Genomic DNA, 21905 nt, shown 5'->3' on the forward strand with positions numbered 1-21905 from the left:
TATGTTGTATTAGATTTTCAAAGTTCTTATCTCTTACTTCAAAAATATAAGTCTTACAACATCCCTATTATGTGCCTTTAATTTATGCATCAAAAAGCATCTTCATAAAGGCTTTATTTGGTAGAATACAACCTTAGAGTTTCTCATTCAAAAAGAAAATTGCTGTTCCACCACTTTACATAGCATGGTAGAGAGGACTATTAATGATTTGAAGAATGAATAATACAGAGAGGAAATAAGTGAAGACATGAATGGCAAAGATGGTTAAGAACCATCTGTGGTTGATAGTTGATGGCTAAGAACAAATGATTGTGCTTTATTTTTAAATGGATTTCATGTATTCTGGGCTCTAACTTATATTATTTGTGATGTTTTCCTGCAGGAACAAAGACTGGATCAAGTAACATACTTTAGGGAAGAGAGATGTGCAGCTATCTGATGCTTTTAAATTTCTGTGTGTGTTGTGACCAGTGATGTCAGAACATCACATTCTCTGGGTTCATTATTTCAAAAGTCTAAGGTAGAATATTTTGATAATAGGTTTCTTTTCCCCATAAATGTGCCTACTTTGTTAAATGAATATTCATTATTACTTCTCTCCTTCATTAAATTAAAAAAGTCTCTTCTGGAAGTAACCTGTATAATTTCTGGGAATCATTGATGTATTTCCTTTTTGTACTATTTTATAGTGTATGCAAGTAATCTGGTAAAGAAAATGAAATGCACCAAAATATTCCTTTATTTATCTTTTTATTATTGGCAAGTCCAGAATATAAATGTTTCAACTCCTATTCTACTGTAATCATACCTTATTTGCTACCACATTTATGAATGCATCCCCATTTCTCCTTGAAATTTTATTTGACTATTTTTAAAATTTTCCCAATTGATTTTGTGTCATTTTATTAGAAAATCCAAGGTTATATGCTTCTATTTTGTGTCATTTTATTAGAAAATCCAAGGTTATATGCTTTTGTTCTATGTACATAAGAGTTCCATTATTCAGATACTATATAAAACATCTCTTGTGCATTTACTAGTCTTTATAATGCAGTAGATAAGCCTGAAGAAAATAAGCCTGGCTATGGAAATGCTTATTTGTTTGAGAGGATGTTTGTCTGGATCAATGATGAGCACAATTGTCTGAGGATGCTGAGGGACTCATTCCAGATGTCAATCTGAGGTCCAGATGAGTGGCCCTCTGCTAGGACAAATAAGACTCTCAAAGCCTGGCTGTATTTGATGACTTTAAGTTAAAAAAACAATACTGCTGTGAGCATGCCTTTTATTTCTCTTGGAGCAAGGTGTTAGCCTCCTATCTCATGAGGCAGTATGCAACTTTAGGTACGTTGTATGGCCCCAGACTTGCTTCATTTTGCTCATATTGAACATAGAGTTGCCAATAGATATTTGTATACAGGGAACATTTTCTTGTGTAATACATGAAACAAAAGAATGATTAAATTAAGAGTTCAAGCAACTGTGATGAGTACTTGAAGTATCATTAGAGTTGGCTAAAAGAAGGAAATATTGCATACTTATATTAAATATTGACAATGGAATCAATTTTACTGCTTGTTATTTTTCAGTGTAGACAACTTTCAGAGATTACATGTTTGCTTTTCTTTCTGTTATATTTTTCTGAGGTAGATGGGATGGAATGAAGTCCTCCACTTCAGAGAAGAGCAGTGAGTAACTACACCAGCATCCTTTAAATTCATATGTCATGTGTTCTGTGCCTCATCCTGAGGTCTCTGTGTTCCATCTTTTCAATGACTTACAGGATGATATCTTCCTTATGTCTCATTTTTAAAAAATATTTTATTTGTTTATTTGATGCAGAGAGAGTGAGCTCAAGGAGAAGAAGTGGCAGGTAGAGGGAGAGGGAGAAGCAGACTCCCTGCTGAGCAGGGAGCCCAACATGGGGCTCAATCCCAGCACTCTGGGATCATGACCTGAGACAAAGGCAGATGCTTGGTTAAGCCATCTGAGCCATCTGTGAATCCCCATTATGTGTCATTTTCTTTGGTGAGTGTCTTCACCCTCCTTTCCAAATTTTAAATTTTATTTTATGAGTTCTGTATGGATTTACAGTTGTAGAACTTTGGAGAATTTATTGATTTTAGTTTTATATTGCAGTGAAATATTCTTTTATGAAATTAAGCTACAATTGGAGTTCCTTAAAATTGTGATAGTTTCATAATGTTGACTCCATGATTAAGATTATGATAGATGATGGAACTAGAGCGTATCATGCTTAGTGAAACAAGTCAAGCAGAGAAAGACAACTATCATATGATCTCCCTGATATGAGGAAGTGGTGATGCAACATGGGGGCTTAAGTGGGTAGGAGAAGAATAAATGAAACAAGATTGGATTGGGAGGGAGACAAACCATAAGTGACTCTTAATCTCACAAAAGAAACTGAGGGTTGCTGCGGGGAGGGGGATTGGGAGAAATGGGGTGGGGTTATGGACATTGGGGAGGGTATGTGCTTTGGTGAGTGCTCTGAAGTATGTAAACCTGGCGATTCACAGACCTGTACTCCCGGGGATAAAAATATATGTTTATAAAAAATAAAAAAAAATTTAAAAAAGGAAAAAAAATTATGATAGATGATTTTGTTCAGATCTTTAATATCATTATGGATCATTATTGCTACTTTTTGCATCATTGGGACTTTACATTTATCTTTTCATTTTTTGGTGTGAAAAACTATAAATTTTATAAAATCTTTCTAAGGCCTTAATTTTATTTTAAAATGTTTTACTTATGTATTTATGACATATCATGAGCTCACAATAGTGGGGAGAGACAGAGGGAGAGAGAGAATTGCAAGTAGACTCTAAGTTGGGCACAGAGCCTGATGCAAGATTTGATCTCATGATCTGAGACCATGACATGAATGTAAACCAATAGTTGGGTGCTTAATTCATTAAGACAACCAGGTGCCCCCTATGGCCTTTATTTAAATGATAAAGAACCAAATTCAAAAAAGATTTTTCTAAAACACAAAGAAATTCAATTTTCCATATGGTCTTTGTCTCATAAACAATATTATTTTAGGTTAATCAAGTGAATAGATAACAAAATTGCATGTATTAATTTATTAATCATTTTTTATAATTTGAAATATCCATAAATAAGAAAAATAGTCTGTGTCTTCCTTGTCGGGATCATATAGAAGGTTTATGTTACCTGGAACCTGGTGTTTAATATTTTAGGAAGAGGTCAATGTTTGTTTCTTTTTTTTTTTTTAAAGATTTTATTTATTTATTTGACAGAGAGAGATCACAAATAGGCAGAGAGGCAGGCAGAGAGAGAGGAGGAAGCAGGCTCCCTGCTGAGCAGAGAGCCTGATGCGGGACTCAATCCCAGGACCCTGAGATCATGACCTGAGCTGAAGGCAGCGGCTTAACCCACTGAGCCACCCAGGCGCCCAAGTCAATGTTTGTTTCTTGACAATGTTCTTGTCACACATTTCTACAGTGAGTAGTTATATTTGTGTTCTCTTTATACTTATATATGTGTGTATGTATGTAGATATATATTTACATAAAGTGTGTATTTATTTTTCCAGAATGTAGCAAGGCCATTCAAATGAAATCAATAGTAATGAACAAAATAGACTTGAACACTAATAATTCTAACATCATAAATTAAAAGAGCCCTATCAGATACTGAAGTAAACTCCAGAATTTCCACTATTCAAATAAATATATATCTATATATAATCTATATCTATCTATCTATATATTGAGAAAAATATTTGAGGATGAATATAAATTATAGGAACACTAGAATATATTTCAGTATAATCAAATGATCCTACAAATAATCACTTGTATATTTTCCCATCTGTATATTTATATAATATTTATTTTAATATAAAAGTGCATTTGTAGTGCATGCTTGTTATTTCAAGGTATAGAAGTGTATCACATATAATATTTATGCTTTAAGGGGCAGGTATTAAAAATGTACTACCCTGGGGTACCTGGGTGGCTCAGTGGGTTAAGCCTCTGCCCTCGGCTCAGGTCATGATTTCAGGGTCCTGGGATCGAACCCCACATAGGGCTCTCAGCTTGGTGGGGAGCCCACTTTCCCCTCTCTCTCTCTGCCTGCCTCTCTGCCTATTTGTGATCTCTGCCTGTCAAGTAAATAAATAAAATCTTTAAAAAAAAATGTACAACCCAGGGGCACCTGGGTGGCTCAGTTGGGTAAGTGTCTGACTGCTCAGTTGGGTAAGTGTCTGACTGTTGGTTTCAGTTCAGGTCATGATCTCATTGTCATGGGATTGAGCCCAAGATCAGGCTCTGTTCTCAGCATGGAGCCTGCTTGATATTCTCTCTCTTTTCTCCCTTTGCTCCTTCCCCTGATTGTCTCTCTCTAAAAAAAATAAATTTTTTTAAATTAAAATAAAAATGTACATCCCAGTATGTTTTAGAAAGACGTCCTTTTGGGGTGCCTGGGTGGCTCAGTAGGTTAAAGCCTCTGCCTTCAGCTCAGGTCATGATCTTGGGGTCCTGGGATCAAGCCCCACATCGGGCTCTCTGCTCGGCAGGGAGCCCGCTTCCTCCTCTCTCTCTCTGCCTGCCACTCTGCCTACTTGTGATCTCTGTCTGTCAAATAAATAAATAAATTAGATCTTTAAAAAGAAGTCCTTTCTTTCTAAGATTGTGAACAAGACAACAGTGTCCTCTCCTATCACATCTATTTATATTGTTCTGTACAGTCATAAACCAAGAAAAGTAAATAAAAAGCATAAAAATCAGAAAGTAAGACAAAGGGCTTTTTTACAAGAAACTCAATTACCTATATTAGAAAATATAAAAAAATCTACAATAACAATCCCAGGACTAAAACTGAGTTTAGCAAGATTGCAGGATACAAGATCAATATATAAAAGTCAATTATATTACTATATACTAGCAATAAACACATGGAATTTGAAATAAATGCCATTTACAATAGCACAAATATGAGCTACTTATGTAATAAAATGCAGTACAATATATGCAGTATCTCTATGACGAAAATGCAAAACACTGATTGAAATTATCAAAGAAGACCTAAGTAAATATAGAGGTATACACTGTTCATGGATCAGAAGTCTCAGTATTGTATAGTTGTTAGTTATTCCAATTTCATGTGTAGATTCACTACAATGCAAGTAAAGATCACTGTATGCCTGTTTGTAGTTATCAACAAGATATTTCTAAAATTCATACTAAAGGTAGATTAACTAGAATAGCAAAAGAGATTAAGAAAATGTAAATAGAAGCACCCGGGTGGCTCAGTTGTTAGGTGTCTACCTTTGGCTCAGGTCACAATTCCTGGGTTCTGAGATCGAGCCCCACAGCAGGTGCCTTCCTGAGTGGGGAGCCTGCTTTTCCCTCTCTCACCCACTCTGCTGTGTTCCTTCTTTTGATGTGTCCCTCTATGTCAAATAAATAAATAAAATCTTTAAAAACAAGAAAATGTAAATAAATTTAGAGAACTCACATTATGTTATTTTAAAGCTTACTGTAAAACTATAGTATACAATAAAGTGTTAGTAAAGGTATTAAAGCACAAAGAAGATAATATCAGTTCAAGAGTCATGCAGAAAGATACCATGGGTGGTTTCTATAATGCTGGCAATGTTTGTTTCTGGATATGTTTGTTGGAAAATTTCCATTTTGAAAGATGAAAATGAACTTACCTCTATAATTGAAATCATGCACATTACTGTATCATTATTATACTTCAAAAAAAGTTTAAAATATTATATAAACTTGCCATTTTGGAAGATACAAATTAATTGAGCTCAATAATTTAAGAATACACTTTGCTCTATATTAGACTTGGAAAAAAGGTTAAAATATCACATATACTCTAAATACTAGATAATACATTACCAAGAAATGTATTTAATTTAAATGTAGATAATACATTACCAAGAAATATTATGGAATACTGTGTTTCTTGGGGCCTGATGTTCTCAGAATATTCAAGAGTGTTCTTCTTTTGGACAACATTTCAATCAGCTCTTGAACAGGGGTGGTAAATTCAATCACCATAATGAAAATGGAGCTTACTTAAAAAAGAGCATTATCTATTTAACCACAGGCAAGTCAGAAAACCATAAGCTCATTATGTATATAAGTATTCATATTTTGTACATATTAAAATATTTTTGATTAGCTTATTGAATTCCAAGTCCATGTTATGATGAAGGAAGACATATTTACAAAAATAATTTTGGCAATATTTTACTCCTACATTAATTGACATGAAAATCATCATTTCAAAATTACTATACAGAAAATTCTATTGACTTATAAATCCTGATGGTAGAATATGGGCTCACCACTGAACAGAGGTGTACCGGGCAAGGAGTATTCGCATGTTTATTTGGAGGCACAGCCTACAAAGGCCCCTAACTATGGACAGATCAGTGCCCTGGGTGGGAATGGGCCCATTCAGTCAGGAGTTAAGCTGGCCCTCAACGGGACAGGGGCACCAACTGCCAAGGGCTGTGCTGCCTGCATGGCAAGGTACTTTCAGCTGAGTATGCGGACATGAGGCCTATGCAGAGTTCATGGCTGCCACAACTATCGCTAGGGCTTTGGGTCAGTGTAAGGCCTGGACCTCAAGACCAAGGAGTGGCAGTCTTCAAGTCTGCCCTGGAATATAATCGATACTTGCTGAGGATCTGTCTCCTCCAGGCACGCTGTGACAATCAGTAAGATAAACACCACATTGCAGAGGCCTCCCTTCCCACCAGCAAGTGCAAAGAGAGACAGCTAGTGTGCAATGCCAGAAGGACTTGAACAGAGGGTGTCTCTGGCTTTGTTTAGTAACACCCGGGGGTGTAAAAAGTGGAGACTGGAGACTCTGTGGAACTGATCTTGTGGCGCAGCAAAGAAGGTGGGCGGCCAAGGGTCCTTGTACAGGAGGGCTCTATCCAGGCTAGGAGGACTACACCAAAGGGCGACCACATGATGGCCACCCCGACTGCAGAATATACTGAACAGTCACCTCCCTCCAAACTGGCCACAAGGCCTACAAGGGCTCCAAGCCCTCACAGGCCAGGGCCACACCCAAACGTAAACCACGTCAGGACACACGCATTAACATGCCCCTACACACACACACACACACATAAACACACACACACACACACACACACACACACCAGCAGGCTCCCACTCACACATTGAATACATGCAGACTCACAATCGACCTCACAGAGACTGATGAATCGGCGGATCTGCCCCGCCGGAATGGGTGGCCACTTGCCCGGTTACAGCCAAGCCTGAGGGACAGATGGTCCCCATGAGGCAGATGCAAGGCTTCCCCCCAGGCATGTACTGAGAGGCATGGCGAGCTGTTCCCCTGGGTCCGTGGATCACACGGGCATGCACCTTTTCCACACTTGTCAGGTGCGGTGGCCACGCCAGGCAGGCCCCCGGTCGGCCCAGAGAAGATGGCCTTCCTGTCCTCGGATGCGCGGAGCTAGGCCGGGTCCGCGGAAGACGTGCGGTCCAGCGCGGGCAGGCTGAGGACGGATCGGCGAGACGGTAAGCCTTCCCCTGTCTCGGTGGAACTGGGGACGGCGGGATAGCCCGCGCCTGCCGTAGAGGCTGCCAGTGCGCGCCAGCCTTGCGGCGAGCGGCTCCCGGCTCCCGGTGCGAGGTTGCACCGTTCCTCTTGCTCAGGGGCGTGGGTCCATACGGGCCGCTGCCGCAGGGCTCTGAGGCCATCGGCTTCCCCTCCGAGCCACCCTGCCTGGCCCGTTCCGTCGGCCAGGCGGCCCCCAATGTGCTTGGATCGATGATGACTCCCTCATTCTGCATTCCTTGGAAAAGCTGAACAAAATGAGTGAGAACTCCCTACCGTCGTTCTCATCGAAACTGAGGTCCAGCACGTTGTCTCCCCCGGGGCAGAAAGTAGGAGCCAGGGACAGCTTCCCCTCGGTCACATGCCGGTAGCCACCACCACCACCACCACCAGCACTTCCACCACCAACACCAACACCACCACCTCCCCCACCGCCTCCGCCGCCGCAACCGTCGGCACCGCCAGCACCGCCAGCACCCCCAGCTCTAGCCCCCGAGGGACCTCGGCCAGAACAGCGGCGTGTGCGGCTCAGGGCCTGCGAGGCGTTGCCCCGCCATAGCCGGTCGGAGGTCCTGGGAGGCGCAGCCGGGCTCTTGTGTCGAGTCGGGCAGATGGTATCCCGTTCGTGGGAGTCCGCCAGGGAGGCGCTGGGTGAGGCCCTCTGAGCTCCTGTCACGGAGCAGCGTGGGCCGGGGTGGTGCTTCAGGCAGAGCTCCTGGGGGATCGTGAGGTAGAGGGTGCAGCGGCAGGCGCCTTGGGTTGCGAGGAGAGCCCCGGGGCCCGTCACCCCGGTGGCATCGTTGGTGTGCCCCGTGTGCTTGTGGGTAGAGGGCAGAGGCCCAGGGCCAGGACGCTGTCCTTGACAGCCCTTGAAGTTAAGCCCGTGGAGGCCCAGTGGGGCCCCACAAGGCCCGAGCCGTGAGACCAGGGCGAACGTGGAGCCGCCGTGCAGGCTCTCGGCCGACCCAGAATCGGTTGGGACGGGGGAGGAAGGCAGGCGGGCTGCTGGCGGGGAGCTGCGTGGCCCGAGCCTCAGGCTGTAATCTGCCACAAGCGTTCAATGCTTTGGGGGCTGTGGGGGCCGTGCCCGACATGACCCGTCCCCGCTGGGCGGCCACCTGGTGGCTCCGGGGACTGGCCCGGGGCACGTCAGGGCCGCGTTTAGGTCCCTTGGCGGAGTGGGCCCGGGATCTCCGTCCACGAGGAGCGGCGATCTGTGGGCGTCTCCCAGGGACCCCCAGGAGTGCCGTTGCGATGAACCCCAGCACGGCCGGGACGCTGTCCGCGGGCGCAAGCCACGGGAGCCGTGGAGGGCTTGCTCCCCACGGCCAGGCCTGGACACGGGCAGCTGTAGGTATTTCTGAGAGGGTCCCAGAAACTTGTGCCCCAGATGCCCCGCTGCCCAGTGGGATGGGGAACGCTCGAGAACTGTCCTTGCTCGCCTGCGCCCTAGGCAGGATGGGGCAAGCCCCGCGAAGCAAGGTTCCCAGTCCAGCGCTGTGGCACGGCCGGACGTGGAGCTGCGCCAAGGTCAGCTGTCGTGGGGCTGGAGGAGAGGTGGCTTCCTTCCCTTGCTCCTCACGCCTTCCCGTGGCGTCGCAGCGGGTGAGCGATGCCGCCAGGGCCAGAGTCCTCGGACCCACGCCGAGCGAGGGGCCCTGCCTCGCGTCCCGCCTGGTGCCTGACGGAAACGTCCACTGGGCTTGTGGCCGAGCGTTTCAAGATCCCTGCCTTGGAGGCGCGAGGCACGTGGGAGCCCAGGGTGGGCGGGACTTGCCAAGCCGGCGGGAGCCTGCGCACGTGGGGAGCGAGCTGCTGGATGAGTGCTCGCTCCCTCAGGGGCGGGGCCCACGAAGCCCGCTGGTAGTGGACACACCCATGCCCTGGGTGGGAATGGGCCCTGCTTTCAGTGGGAGGGTCAGCTGGCCCTCGGCGGGTCATGAGAACCGCTTGCCAAGAGGTGTGCTGCCTGGCCCTGCAGGGCCTTGCGGCTGAGAGCAAGGGCGGTGGCGCTTGGCCCGGAGTCCAAGCCCCTTCTCCTCTCGCGAGGGCCTTGGAGCGGCGTCGGGCCAGCGCCTGCTGTGCCAGGGCTTGCCGTTTCCGTGGGCCCCGGGATTTTGTCGGCGGTCGCCGAGGGTCTCTCTCCTGCAGTCACGCTGGGTGACGCTGGGGAAAGCGTCAGGGTGACAGAGTTCACATCGCAGTGGCCTCCGTCTCCGGCACCGGGTGTGGCGAGCCAGAGCCGGCGTGCTCTGCTTTGCCAGGGGACCTTGGACACGCGTTCCGTCTGGCCTCCTCCCGTCAGACCACGGGGGTGTCGAACGTGGCGCTCGAGGATTCCGTGGCACCAAACTTCCGGAGCGGCGTGCCAGGCCGGGAGGCCAGGGCACCCTGTCCCGGGAGGGCTGTGAACGGGCGTGAGGCTCCCTCCAAGGGCGACCACCCCGTGGCCGCCCCGACTGCGGAAACGCGCCCACCCGCCACCGCCCTCCTACATGTCCACGTGGCCCACAAGGGTTCCTAGCCCTCACACGCCAGGGCCAAACCCAACCTTACACCACTTCCCCAAACAGGCTCACATGCGCACGCCCCTACACACACAGAAACACAGACACACACACACACATGCACACACACACAAACACACACATGCACACACACCCATCAACCCACGCAGGCACACTCGGCCCACGCAGACTCACACCCGACCCCACAGAGACCCACGTGTCCGCGGCCATGAGTGGCCTCCTGTCCGGCTGCGGCCAAGCCTAAGGGACAGAGGGTCCGCACCAGGCGGAGGCAAGGCTTCCCCCCAGGCATGTTATGAGAGGCATGGCGAGCTGTACCCCTGGGTCCGTGGCTCACGCGAGCGTGCTACTTTTCCACACTTGTCAGGTGCGGTGTCCACGCCAGGCGGGCCCCCGGTCGGCCCAGAGAAGATGGCCTTCCTGTCCTCGGATGCGCGGAGCTAGGCCGGGTCCGCGGAAGACGTGCGGTCCAGCGCGGGCAGGCTGAGGACGGATCGGCGAGACGGTAAGCCTTCCCCTGTCTCGGTGGAACTGGGGACGGCGGGATAGCCCGCGCCTGCCGCAGAGGCTGCCAGTGCGCGCCAGCCTTGCGGCGAGCGGCTCCCGGCTCCCGGTGCGAGGTTGCACCGTTCCTCTTGCTCAGGGGCGTGGGTCCGTACGGGCCGCTGCCGCAGGGCTCTGAGGCCATCGGCTTCCCCTCCGAGCCACCCTGCCTGGCCCGTTCCGTCGGCCAGGCGGCCCCCAATGTGCTTGGATCGATGATGACTCCCTCATTCTGCATTCCTTGGAAAAGCTGAACAAAATGAGTGAGAACTCCCTACCGTCGTTCTCATCGAAACTGAGGTCCAGCACGTTGTCTCCCCCGGGGCAGAAAGTAGGAGCCAGGGACAGCTTCCCCTCGGTCACATGCCGGTAGCCACCACCACCACCCACCACCAGCACTTCCACCACCACCAACACCAACACCACCACCCCCCCACCGCCCCCACCGCCTCCGCCGCCGCAACCGTCGTCACCGCCAGCACCCCCAGCTCTAGCCCCCGAGGGACCTCGGCCAGAACAGCGGCGTGTGCGGCTCAGGGCCTGCGAGGCGTTTTTCCCCGCCTTAGCCGGTCGGAGGTCCTGGGAGGCGCAGCCGGGCTCTTGTGTCGAGTCGGGCAGATGGTATCCTGTTCGTGGGAGTCCGCCAGGGAGGCGCTGGGTGAGGCCCTCTGAGCTCCTGTCACGGAGCAGCGTGGGCCGGGGTGGTGTGCTTCAGGCAGAGCTCCTGGGGGATCGTGAGGTAGAGGGTGCAGCGGCAGGCGCCTTGGGTTGCGAGGAGAGCCCCGGGGCCCGTCACCCCGGTGGCATCGTTGGTGTGCCCCGTGTGCTTGTGGGTAGAGGGCAGAGGCCCAGGGACAGGACGCTGTCCTTGACAGCCCCTGAAGTTAAGCCCGTGGAGGCCCAGTGGGGCCCCACAAGGCCCGAGCCGTGAGACCAGGGCGAACGTGGAGCCGCCGTGCAGGCTCTCGGCCGACCCAGAATCGGTTGGGACGGGGGAGGAAGGCAGGCGGGCTGCTGGCGGGGAGCTGCGTGGCCCGAGCCTCAGGCTGTAATCTGCCACAAGCGTTCAATGCTTTGGGGGCTGTGGGGGCCGTGCCCGACATGACCCGTCCCCGCTGGGCGGCCACCTGGTGGCTCCGGGGACTGGCCCGGGGCTCGTCGGGGCCGCGTTTCGGTCCCTTGGCGGAGTGGGCCCGGGGTCTCCGTCCGCGCGGAGCGGCGATCTGTGGGCGTCTCCCAGGGACCCCCCAGGAGTGCCGTTGCGATGAACCCCAGCACGGCCGGGACGCTGTCCGCGGGCGCAAGCCACGGGAGCCGTGGAGGGCTTGCTCCCCACCGCCAGGCCTGGGAACGGGCAGCTGTAGGTATTTGTGAGAGGGTCCCAGAAACTTGTGCCCCAGATGCCCCGCTGCCCAGTGGGATGGGGAACGCTCGAGAACTGTCCTCGCTCGCCTGCGCCCTAGGCAGGATGGGGCAAGCCGCGCGAAGCACGGTTCCCAGTCCAGCGCTGTGGCCTGGCCGGACGTGGAGCTGGGCCAAGGTCAGCTGTCGTGGGGCTGGAGGAGAGGTGGCTTCCTTCCCTTGCTCCTCACGCCTTCCCGTGGCGTCGCAGCGGGTGAGCGATGCCGCCAGGGCCAGAGTCCTCGGACCCACGCCGAGCGAGGGGCCCTGCCTCGCGTCCCGCCTGGTGCCTGACGGAAACGTCCACTGGGCTTGTGGCCGAGCGTTTCAAGATCCCTGCCTTGGAGGCGCGAGGCACGTGGGAGCCCAGGGTGGGCGGGACTTGCCGAGCCGGCGGGAGCCTGCGCACGTGGGGAGCGAGCTGCTGGATGAGTGCTCGCTCCCTCAGGGGCGGGGCCCACGAAGCCCGCTGGTCGTGGACACACCCATGCCCTGGGTGGGAATGGGCCCTGCTTTCAGTGGGAGGGTCAGCTGGCCCTCGGCGGGTCATGAGAACCGCTTGCCAAGAGGTGTGCTGCCTGGCCCTGCAGGGCCTTGCGGCTGAGAGCAAGGGCGGTGGCGCTTGGCCCGGAGTCCAAGCCCCTTCTCCTCTCGCGAGGGCCTTGGAGCGGCGTCGGGCCAGCGCCTGCTGTGCCAGGGCTTGCCGTTTCCGTGGGCCCCGGGATTTTGTCGGCGGTCGCCGAGGGTCTCTCTCCTGCGGTCACGCTGGGTGACGCTGGGGCAAGCGTCAGGGTGACAGAGTTCACATCGCAGTGGCCTCCGTCTCCGGCACCGGATGTGGCGAGCCAGAGCCGGCGTGCTCTGCTTTGCCAGGGGACCTTGGACACGCGTTCCGTCTGGCCTCCTCCCGTCACACCACGGGGGTGTCGAACGTGGCGCTCGAGGATTCCGTGGCACCAAACTTCCGGAGCGGCGTGCCAGGCCGGGAGGCCAGGGGACCCTGTCCCGGGAGGGCTGTGAACGGGCGTGAGGCTCCCTCCAAGGGCGACCACCCCGTGGCCGCCCCGACTGCGGAAACGCGCCCACCCGCCACCGCTCTCCTACATGTCCACGTGGCCCACAAGGGCTCCTAGCCCTCACACGCCAGGGCCAAACCCAACCTTACACCACTTCCCCAAACAGGCTCACATGCGCACGCCCCTACACAACACAAATACAGACACACACACACACACACACGCACACACACACACACACACACACACATGCACACACACCCATCAACACACGCAGGCACACTCGGCCCACGCAGACTCACACCCGACCCCTCGGAAACCCACGTGTCCGCGGCCATGCGTGGCCTCCTGTCCGGCTGCGGCCAAGCCTGAGGGACAGAGGGTCCGCACCAGGCGGAGGCAAGGCTTCCCCCCAGGCATGTTCTGAGAGGCATGGCGAGCTGTACCCCTGGGTCCGTGGCTCACGCGAGCGTGCTACTTTTCCACACTTGTCAGGTGCGGTGTCCACGCCAGGCGGGCCCCCGGTCGGCCCAGAGAAGATGGCCTTCCTGTCCTCGGATGCGCGGAGCTAGGCCGGGTCCGCGGAAGACGTGCGGTCCAGCGCGGGCAGGCTGAGGACGGATCGGCGAGACGGTAAGCCTTCCCCTGTCTCGGTGGAACTGGGGACGGCGGGGATAGCCCGCGCCTGCCGCAGAGGCTGCCAGTGCGCGCCAGCCTTGCGGCGAGCGGCTCCCGGCTCCCGGTGCGAGGTTGCACCGTTCCTCTTGCTCAGGGGCGTGGGTCCATACGGGCCGCTGCCGCAGGGCTCTGAGGCCATCGGCTTCCCCTCCGAGCCACCCTGCCTGGCCCGTTCCGTCGGCCAGGCGGCCCCCAATGTGCTTGGATCGATGATGACTCCCTCATTCTGCATTCCTTGGAAAAGCTGAACAAAATGAGTGAGAACTCCCTACCGTCGTTCTCATCGAAACTGAGGTCCAGCACGTTGTCTCCCCCGGGGCAGAAAGTAGGAGCCAGGGACAGCTTCCCCTCGGTCACATGCCGGTAGCCACCACCACCACCACCACCACCAGCACTTCCACCACCAAACACAACAACACCACCACCGCCCCCCACCGCCTCCGCCGCCGCAACCGTCCGTCACCCGCCAGCACCCCCAGCTCTAGCCCCCGAGGGACCTCGGCCAGAACAGCGGCGTGTGCGGCTCAGGGCCTGCGAGGCGTTTCCCCGCCTTAGCCGGTCGGAGGTCCTGGGAGGCGCAGCCGGGCTCTTGTGTCGAGTCGGGCAGATGGTATCCTGTTCGTGCGAGTCCGCCAGGGAGGCGCTGGGTGAGGCCCTCTGAGCTCCTGTCACGGAGCAGCGTGGGCCGGGGTGGTGCTTCAGGCAGAGCTCCTGGGGGATCGTGAGGTAGAGGGTGCAGCGGCAGGCGCCTTGGGTTGCGAGGAGAGCCCCGGGGCCCGTCACCCCGGTGGCATCGTTGGTGTGCCCCGTGTGCTTGTGGGTAGAGGGCAGAGGCCCAGGGCCAGGACGCTGTCCTTGACAGCCCCTGAAGTTAAGCCCGTGGAGGCCCAGTGGGGCCCCACAAGGCCCGAGCCGTGAGACCAGGGCGAACGTGGAGCCGCCGTGCAGGCTCTCGGCCGACCCAGAATCGGTTGGGACGGGGGAGGAAGGCAGGCGGGCTGCTGGCGGGGAGCTGCGTGGCCCGAGCCTCAGGCTGTAATCTGCCACAAGCGTTCAATGCTTTGGGGGCTGTGGGGGCCGTGCCCGACATGACCCGTCCCCGCTGGGCGGCCACCTGGTGGCTCCGGGGACTGGCCCGGGGCTCGTCGGGGCCGCGTTTCGGTCCCTTGGCGGAGTGGGCCCGGGGTCTCCGTCCGCGCGGAGCGGCGATCTGTGGGCGTCTCCCAGGGACCCCCAGGAGTGCCGTTGCGATGAACCCCAGCACGGCCGGGACGCTGTCCGCGGGGCGCAAGCCACGGGAGCCGTGGAGGGCTTGCTCCCCACCGCCAGGCCTGGGAACGGGCAGCTGTAGGTATTTGTGAGAGGGTCCCAGAAACTTGTGCCCCAGATGCCCCGCTGCCCAGTGGGATGGGGAACGCTCGAGAACTGTCCTCGCTCGCCTGCGCCCTAGGCAGGATGGGGCAAGCCGCGCGAAGCACGGTTCCCAGTCCAGCGCTGTGGCCTGGCCGGACGTGGAGCTGGGCCAAGGTCAGCTGTCGTGGGGCTGGAGGAGAGGTGGCTTCCTTCCCTTGCTCCTCACGCCTTCCCGTGGCGTCGCAGCGGGTGAGCGATGCCGCCAGGGCCAGAGTCCTCGGACCCACGCCGAGCGAGGGGCCCTGCCTCGCGTCCCGCCTGGTGCCTGACGGAAACGTCCACTGGGCTTGTGGCCGAGCGTTTCAAGATCCCTGCCTTGGAGGCGCGAGGCACGTGGGAGCCCAGGGTGGGCGGGACTTGCCGAGCCGGCGGGAGCCTGCGCACGTGGGGAGCGAGCTGCTGGATGAGTGCTCGCTCCCTCAGGGGCGGGGCCCACGAAGCCCGCTGGTCGTGGACACACCCATGCCCTGGGTGGGAATGGGCCCTGCTTTCAGTGGGAGGGTCAGCTGGCCCTCGGCGGGTCATGAGAACCGCTTGCCAAGAGGTGTGCTGCCTGGCCCTGCAGGGCCTTGCGGCTGAGAGCAAGGGCGGTGGCGCTTGGCCCGGAGTCCAAGCCCCTTCTCCTCTCGCGAGGGCCTTGGAGCGGCGTCGGGCCAGCGCCTGCTGTGCCAGGGCTTGCCGTTTCCGTGGGCCCCGGGATTTTGTCGGCGGTCGCCGAGGGTCTCTCTCCTGCGGTCACGCTGGGTGACGCTGGGGCAAGCGTCAGGGTGACAGAGTTCACATCGCAGTGGCCTCCGTCTCCGGCACCGGGTGTGGCGAGCCAGAGCCGGCGTGCTCTGCTTTGCCAGGGGACCTTGGACACGCGTTCCGTCTGGCCTCCTCCCGTCAGACCACGGGGGTGTCGAACGTGGCGCTCGAGGATTCCGTGGCACCAAACTTCCGGAGCGGCGTGCCAGGCCGGGAGGCCAGGGGACCCTGTCCCGGGAGGGCTGTGAACGGGCGTGAGGCTCCCTCCAAGGGCGACCACCCCGTGGCCGCCCCGACTGCGGAAACGCGCCCACCCGCCACCGCCCTCCTACATGTCCACGTGGCCCACAAGGGCTCCTAGCCCTCACACGCCAGGGCCAAACCCAACCTTACACCACTTCCCCAAACAGGCTCACATGCGCACGCCCCTACACACACACAAACACAGACACACACACACACACACACACGCACACACACACACACACATGCACATACACCCATCAACACACGCACGCACACTCGGCCCACGCAGACTCACACCCGACCCCCTCGGAAACCCACGTGTCCGCGGCCATGCGTGGCCTCCTGTCCGGCTGCGGCCAAGCCTGAGGGACAGAGGGTCCGCACCAGGCGGAGGCAAGGCTTCCCCCAGGCATGTTCTGAGAGGCAAGGCGAGCTGTACCCCTGGGTCCGTGGCTCACGCGAGCGTGCTACTTTTCCACACTTGTCAGGTGCGGTGTCCACGCCAGGCGGGCCCCCGGTCGGCCCAGAGAAGATGGCCTTCCTGTCCTCGGATGCGCGGAGCTAGGCCGGGTCCGCGGAAGACGTGCGGTCCAGCGCGGGCAGGCTGAGGACGGATCGGCGAGACGGTAAGCCTTCCCCTGTCTCGGTGGAACTGGGGACGGCGGGATAGCCCGCGCCTGCCGCAGAGGCTGCCAGTGCGCGCCAGCCTTGCGGCGAGCGGCTCCCGGCTCCCGGTGCGAGGTTGCACCGTTCCTCTTGCTCAGGGGCGTGGGTCCATACGGGCCGCTGCCGCAGGGCTCTGAGGCCATCGGCTTCCCCTCCGAGCCACCCTGCCTGGCCCGTTCCGTCGGCCAGGCGGCCCCCAATGTGCCTGGATCGATGATGACTCCCTCATTCTGCATTCCTTGGAAAAGCTGAACAAAATGAGTGAGAACTCCCTACCGTCGTTCTCATCGAAACTGAGGTCCAGCACGTTGTCTCCCCCGGGGGCAGAAAGTAGGAGCCAGGGACAGCTTCCCCTCGGTCACATGCCGGTAGCCACCACCACCACCACCACCAGCACTTCCACCACCAACACCAACACCACCCACCGCCCCCACGCCCTCCGCCGCCGCAACCGTCGTCACCGCCAGCACCCCCAGCTCTAGCCCCCCCGAGGGACCTCGGCCAGAACAGCGGCGTGTGCGGCTCAGGGCCTGCGAGGCGTTTCCCCGCCTTAGCCGGTCGGAGGTCCTGGGAGGCGCAGCCGGGCTCTTGTGTCGAGTCGGGCAGATGGTATCCTGTTCGTGGAGTCCGCCAGGGAGGCGCTGGGTGAGGCCCTCTGAGCTCCTGTCACGGAGCAGCGTGGGCCGGGGTGGTGCTTCAGGCAGAGCTCCTGGGGGATCGTGAGGTAGAGGGGGTGCAGCGGCAGGCGCCTTGGGTTGCGCGGAGAGCCCCGGGGCCCGTCACCCCGGTGGCATCGTTGGTGTGCCCCGTGTGCTTGTGGGTAGAGGGCAGAGGCCCAGGGACAGGACGCTGTCCTTGACAGCCCCTGAAGTTAAGCCCGTGGAGGCCCAGTGGGGCCCCACAAGGCCCGAGCCGTGAGACCAGGGCGAACGTGGAGCCGCCGTGCAGGCTCTCGGCCGACCCAGAATCGGTTGGGACGGGGGAGGAGGCAGGCAGGGCGGGCTGCTGGCGGGGAGCTGCGTGGCCCGAGCCTCAGGCTGTAATCTGCCACAAGCGTTCAATGCTTTGGGGGCTGTGGGGGCCGTGCCCGACATGACCCGTCCCCGCTGGGCGGCCACCTGGTGGCTCCGGGGACTGGCCCGGGGCTCGTCGGGGCCGCGTTTCGGTCCCTTGGCGGAGTGGGCCCGGGGTCTCCGTCCGCGCGGAGCGGCGATCTGTGGGCGTCTCCCAGGGACCCCCAGGAGTGCCGTTGCGATGAACCCCAGCACGGCCGGGACGCTGTCCGCGGGCGCAAGCCACGGGAGCCGTGGAGGGCTTGCTCCCCACCGCCAGGCCTGGGAACGGGCAGCTGTAGGTATTTGTGAGAGGGTCCCAGAAACTTGTGCCCCAGATGCCCCGCTGCCCAGTGGGATGGGGAACGCTCGAGAACTGTCCTCGCTCGCCTGCGCCCTAGGCAGGATGGGGCAAGCCGCGCGAAGCACGGTTCCCAGTCCAGCGCTGTGGCCTGGCCGGACGTGGAGCTGGGCCAAGGTCAGCTGTCGTGGGGCTGGAGGAGAGGTGGCTTCCTTCCCTTGCTCCTCACGCCTTCCCGTGGCGTCGCAGCGGGTGAGCGATGCCGCCAGGGCCAGAGTCCTCGGACCCACGCCGAGCGAGGGGCCCTGCCTCGCGTCCCGCCTGGTGCCTGACGGAAACGTCCACTGGGCTTGTGGCCGAGCGTTTCAAGATCCCTGCCTTGGAGGCGCGAGGCACGTGGGAGCCCAGGGTGGGCGGGACTTGCCGAGCCGGCGGGAGCCTGCGCACGTGGGGAGCGAGCTGCTGGATGAGTGCTCGCTCCCTCAGGGGCGGGGCCCACGAAGCCCGCTGGTCGTGGACACACCCATGCCCTGGGTGGGAATGGGCCCTGCTTTCAGTGGGAGGGTCAGCTGGCCCTCGGCGGGTCATGAGAACCGCTTGCCAAGAGGTGTGCTGCCTGGCCCTGCAGGGCCTTGCGGCTGAGAGCAAGGGCGGTGGCGCTTGGCCCGGAGTCCAAGCCCCTTCTCCTCTCGCGAGGGCCTTGGAGCGGCGTCGGGCCAGCGCCTGCTGTGCCAGGGCTTGCCGTTTCCGTGGGCCCCGGGATTTTGTCGGCGGTCGCCGAGGGGTCTCTCTCCTGCGGTCACGCTGGGTGACGCTGGGGCAAGCGTCAGGGTGACAGAGTTCACATCGCAGTGGCCTCCGTCTCCGGCACCGGATGTGTGGCGAGCCAGAGCCGGCGTGCTCTGCTTTGCCAGGGGACCTTGGACACGCGTTCCGTCTGGCCTCCTCCCGTCACACCGGGGGGGGGTGTCGAACGTGGCGCTCGAGGATTCCGTGGCACCAAACTTCCGGAGCGGCGTGCCAGGCCGGGAGGCCAGGGGACCCTGTCCCGGGAGGGCTGTGAACGGGCGTGAGGCTCCCTCCAAGGGCGACCACCCCGTGGCCGCCCCGACTGCGGAAACGCGCGCCCACCCGCCACCGCTCTCCTACATGTCCACGTGGCCCACAAGGGCTCCTAGCCCTCACACGCCAGGGCCAAACCCAACCTTACACCACTTCCCCAAACAGGCTCACATGCGCGCACGCCCCTACACAACACAAATACACACACACACACACACACACGCACACACACACACACACACACACATGCACACACACCCATCATCACACACACGCAGGCACACTCGGCCCACGCAGACTCACACCCGACCCCTCGGGAAACCCACGTGTCCGCGGCCATGCGTGGCCTCCTGTCCGGCTGCGGCCAAGCCTGAGGGACAGAGGGTCCGCACCAGGCGGAGGCAAGGCTTCCCCCCAGGCATGTTCTGAGAGGCATGGCGAGCTGTACCCCTGGGTCCGTGGCTCACGCGAGCGTGCTACTTTTCCACACTTGTCAGGTGCGGTGTCCACGCCAGGCGGGCCCCCGGTCGGCCCAGAGAAGATGGCCTTCCTGTCCTCGGATGCGCGGAGCTAGGCCGGGTCCGCGGAAGACGTGCGGTCCAGCGCGGGCAGGCTGAGGACGGATCGGCGAGACGGTAAGCCTTCCCCTGTCTCGGTGGAACTGGGGACGGCGGGATAGCCCGCGCCTGCCGCAGAGGCTGCCAGTGCGCGCCAGCCTTGCGGCGAGCGGCTCCCGGCTCCCGGTGCGAGGTTGCACCGTTCCTCTTGCTCAGGGGCGTGGGTCCATACGGGCCGCTGCCGCAGGGCTCTGAGGCCATCGGCTTCCCCTCCGAGCCACCCTGCCTGGCCCGTTCCGTCGGCCAGGCGGCCCCCAATGTGCTTGGATCGATGATGACTCCCTCATTCTGCATTCCTTGGAAAAGCTGAACAAAATGAGTGAGAACTCCCTACCGTCGTTCTCATCGAAACTGAGGTCCAGCACGTTGTCTCCCCCGGGGCAGAAAGTAGGAGCCAGGGACAGCTTCCCCTCGGTCACATGCCGGTAGCCACCACCACCACCACCACCAGCACTTCCACCACCAACACACACACACACCACCACCACCCCCCCACCGCCTCCGCCGCCGCAACCGTCGTCACCGCCAGCACCCCCAGCTCTAGCCCCCGAGGGACCTCGGCCAGAACAGCGGCGTGTGCGGCTCAGGGCCTGCGAGGCGTTTCCCCGCCTTAGCCGGTCGGAGGTCCTGGGAGGCGCAGCCGGGCTCTTGTGTCGAGTCGGGCAGATGGTATCCTGTTCGTGCGAGTCCGCCAGGGAGGCGCTGGGTGAGGCCCTCTGAGCTCCTGTCACGGAGCAGCGTGGGCCGGGGTGGTGCTTCAGGCAGAGCTCCTGGGGGATCGTGAGGTAGAGGGTGCAGCGGCAGGCGCCTTGGGTTGCGAGGAGAGCCCCGGGGCCCGTCACCCCGGTGGCATCGTTGGTGTGCCCCGTGTGCTTGTGGGTAGAGGGCAGAGGCCCAGGGACAGGACGCTGTCCTTGACAGCCCCTGAAGTTAAGCCCGTGGAGGCCCAGTGGGGCCCCACAAGGCCCGAGCCGTGAGACCAGGGCGAACGTGGAGCCGCCGTGCAGGCTCTCGGCCGACCCAGAATCGGTTGGGACGGGGGAGGAAGGCAGGCGGGCTGCTGGCGGGGAGCTGCGTGGCCCGAGCCTCAGGCTGTAATCTGCCACAAGCGTTCAATGCTTTGGGGGGGGCTGTGGGGGCCGTGCCCGACATGACCCGTCCCCGCTGGGCGGCCACCTGGTGGCTCCGGGGACTGGCCCGGGGCTCGTCGGGGCCCGCGTTTCGGTCCCTTGGCGGAGTGGGCCCGGGGTCTCCGTCCGCGCGGAGCGGCGATCTGTGGGCGTCTCCCAGGGACCCCCAGGAGTGCCGTTGCGATGAACCCCAGCACGGCCGGGACGCTGTCCGCGGGCGCAAGCCACGGGAGCCGTGGAGGGCTTGCTCCCCACCGCCAGGCCTGGGAACGGGCAGCTGTAGGTATTTGTGAGAGGGTCCCAGAAACTTGTGCCCCAGATGCCCCGCTGCCCAGTGGGATGGGGAACGCTCGAGAACTGTCCTCGCTCGCCTGCGCCCTAGGCAGGATGGGGCAAGCCGCGCGAAGCACGGTTCCCAGTCCAGCGCTGTGGCCTGGCCGGACGTGGAGCTGGGCCAAGGTCAGCTGTCGTGGGGCTGGAGGAGAGGTGGCTTCCTTCCCTTGCTCCTCACGCCTTCCCGTGGCGTCGCAGCGGGTGAGCGATGCCGCCAGGGCCAGAGTCCTCGGACCCACGCCGAGCGAGGGGCCCTGCCTCGCGTCCCGCCTGGTGCCTGACGGAAACGTCCACTGGGCTTGTGGCCGAGCGTTTCAAGATCCCTGCCTTGGAGGCGCGAGGCACGTGGGAGCCCAGGGTGGGCGGGACTTGCCGAGCCGGCGGGAGCCTGCGCACGTGGGGAGCGAGCTGCTGGATGAGTGCTCGCTCCCTCAGGGGCGGGGCCCACGAAGCCCGCTGGTCGTGGACACACCCATGCCCTGGGTGGGAATGGGCCCTGCTTTCAGTGGGAGGGTCAGCTGGCCCTCGGCGGGTCATGAGAACCGCTTGCCAAGAGGTGTGCTGCCT

General features: G+C 58.1%; 1 protein-coding gene and 6 non-coding genes across 7 annotated transcripts in view; all 7 read left to right on the plus strand.

Moving 5' to 3' along the window:
• Window positions 1-1120: 1120 nt before the first annotated feature.
• LOC123389408 lies at window positions 1121-1187 on the plus strand. The gene has a single exon (XR_006604014.1). It is a non-coding gene; the product is annotated as a small nucleolar RNA SNORD109A (small nucleolar RNA).
• Window positions 1188-1635: 448 nt separating this feature from the next.
• Window positions 1636-21905, plus strand: part of LOC101684535 — a 36688-nt gene continuing 16418 nt past the window's right edge. Inside the window, exons 1-6 of the mRNA XM_045070425.1 lie at window positions 1636-1688; window positions 7428-7565; window positions 10501-10638; window positions 13589-13726; window positions 16666-16803; window positions 19756-19893. Coding sequence (XP_044926360.1) covers window positions 1651-1688; window positions 7428-7565; window positions 10501-10638; window positions 13589-13726; window positions 16666-16803; window positions 19756-19893 — 728 coding nt within the window. The 5' untranslated portion in view covers window positions 1636-1650. The remainder of the gene's footprint in view (window positions 1689-7427; window positions 7566-10500; window positions 10639-13588; window positions 13727-16665; window positions 16804-19755; window positions 19894-21905) is intronic.
• Window positions 7813-7907, plus strand: LOC123389367. The gene has a single exon (XR_006603974.1). It is a non-coding gene; the product is annotated as a small nucleolar RNA SNORD116 (small nucleolar RNA).
• On the plus strand, window positions 10886-10980 carry LOC123389368. The gene has a single exon (XR_006603975.1). It is a non-coding gene; the product is annotated as a small nucleolar RNA SNORD116 (small nucleolar RNA).
• On the plus strand, window positions 13975-14069 carry LOC123389369. The gene has a single exon (XR_006603976.1). It is a non-coding gene; the product is annotated as a small nucleolar RNA SNORD116 (small nucleolar RNA).
• Window positions 17051-17145, plus strand: LOC123389370. The gene has a single exon (XR_006603977.1). It is a non-coding gene; the product is annotated as a small nucleolar RNA SNORD116 (small nucleolar RNA).
• LOC123389371 lies at window positions 20141-20235 on the plus strand. Its single transcript, XR_006603978.1, has one exon. It is a non-coding gene; the product is annotated as a small nucleolar RNA SNORD116 (small nucleolar RNA).

Source organism: Mustela putorius, unplaced genomic scaffold (genome assembly GCF_011764305.1).
Source record: "Mustela putorius furo isolate JIRA1106 unplaced genomic scaffold, ASM1176430v1.1 tig00003972_pilon_pilon_pilon, whole genome shotgun sequence".
Lineage (NCBI taxonomy): Eukaryota > Metazoa > Chordata > Mammalia > Carnivora > Mustelidae > Mustela > Mustela putorius.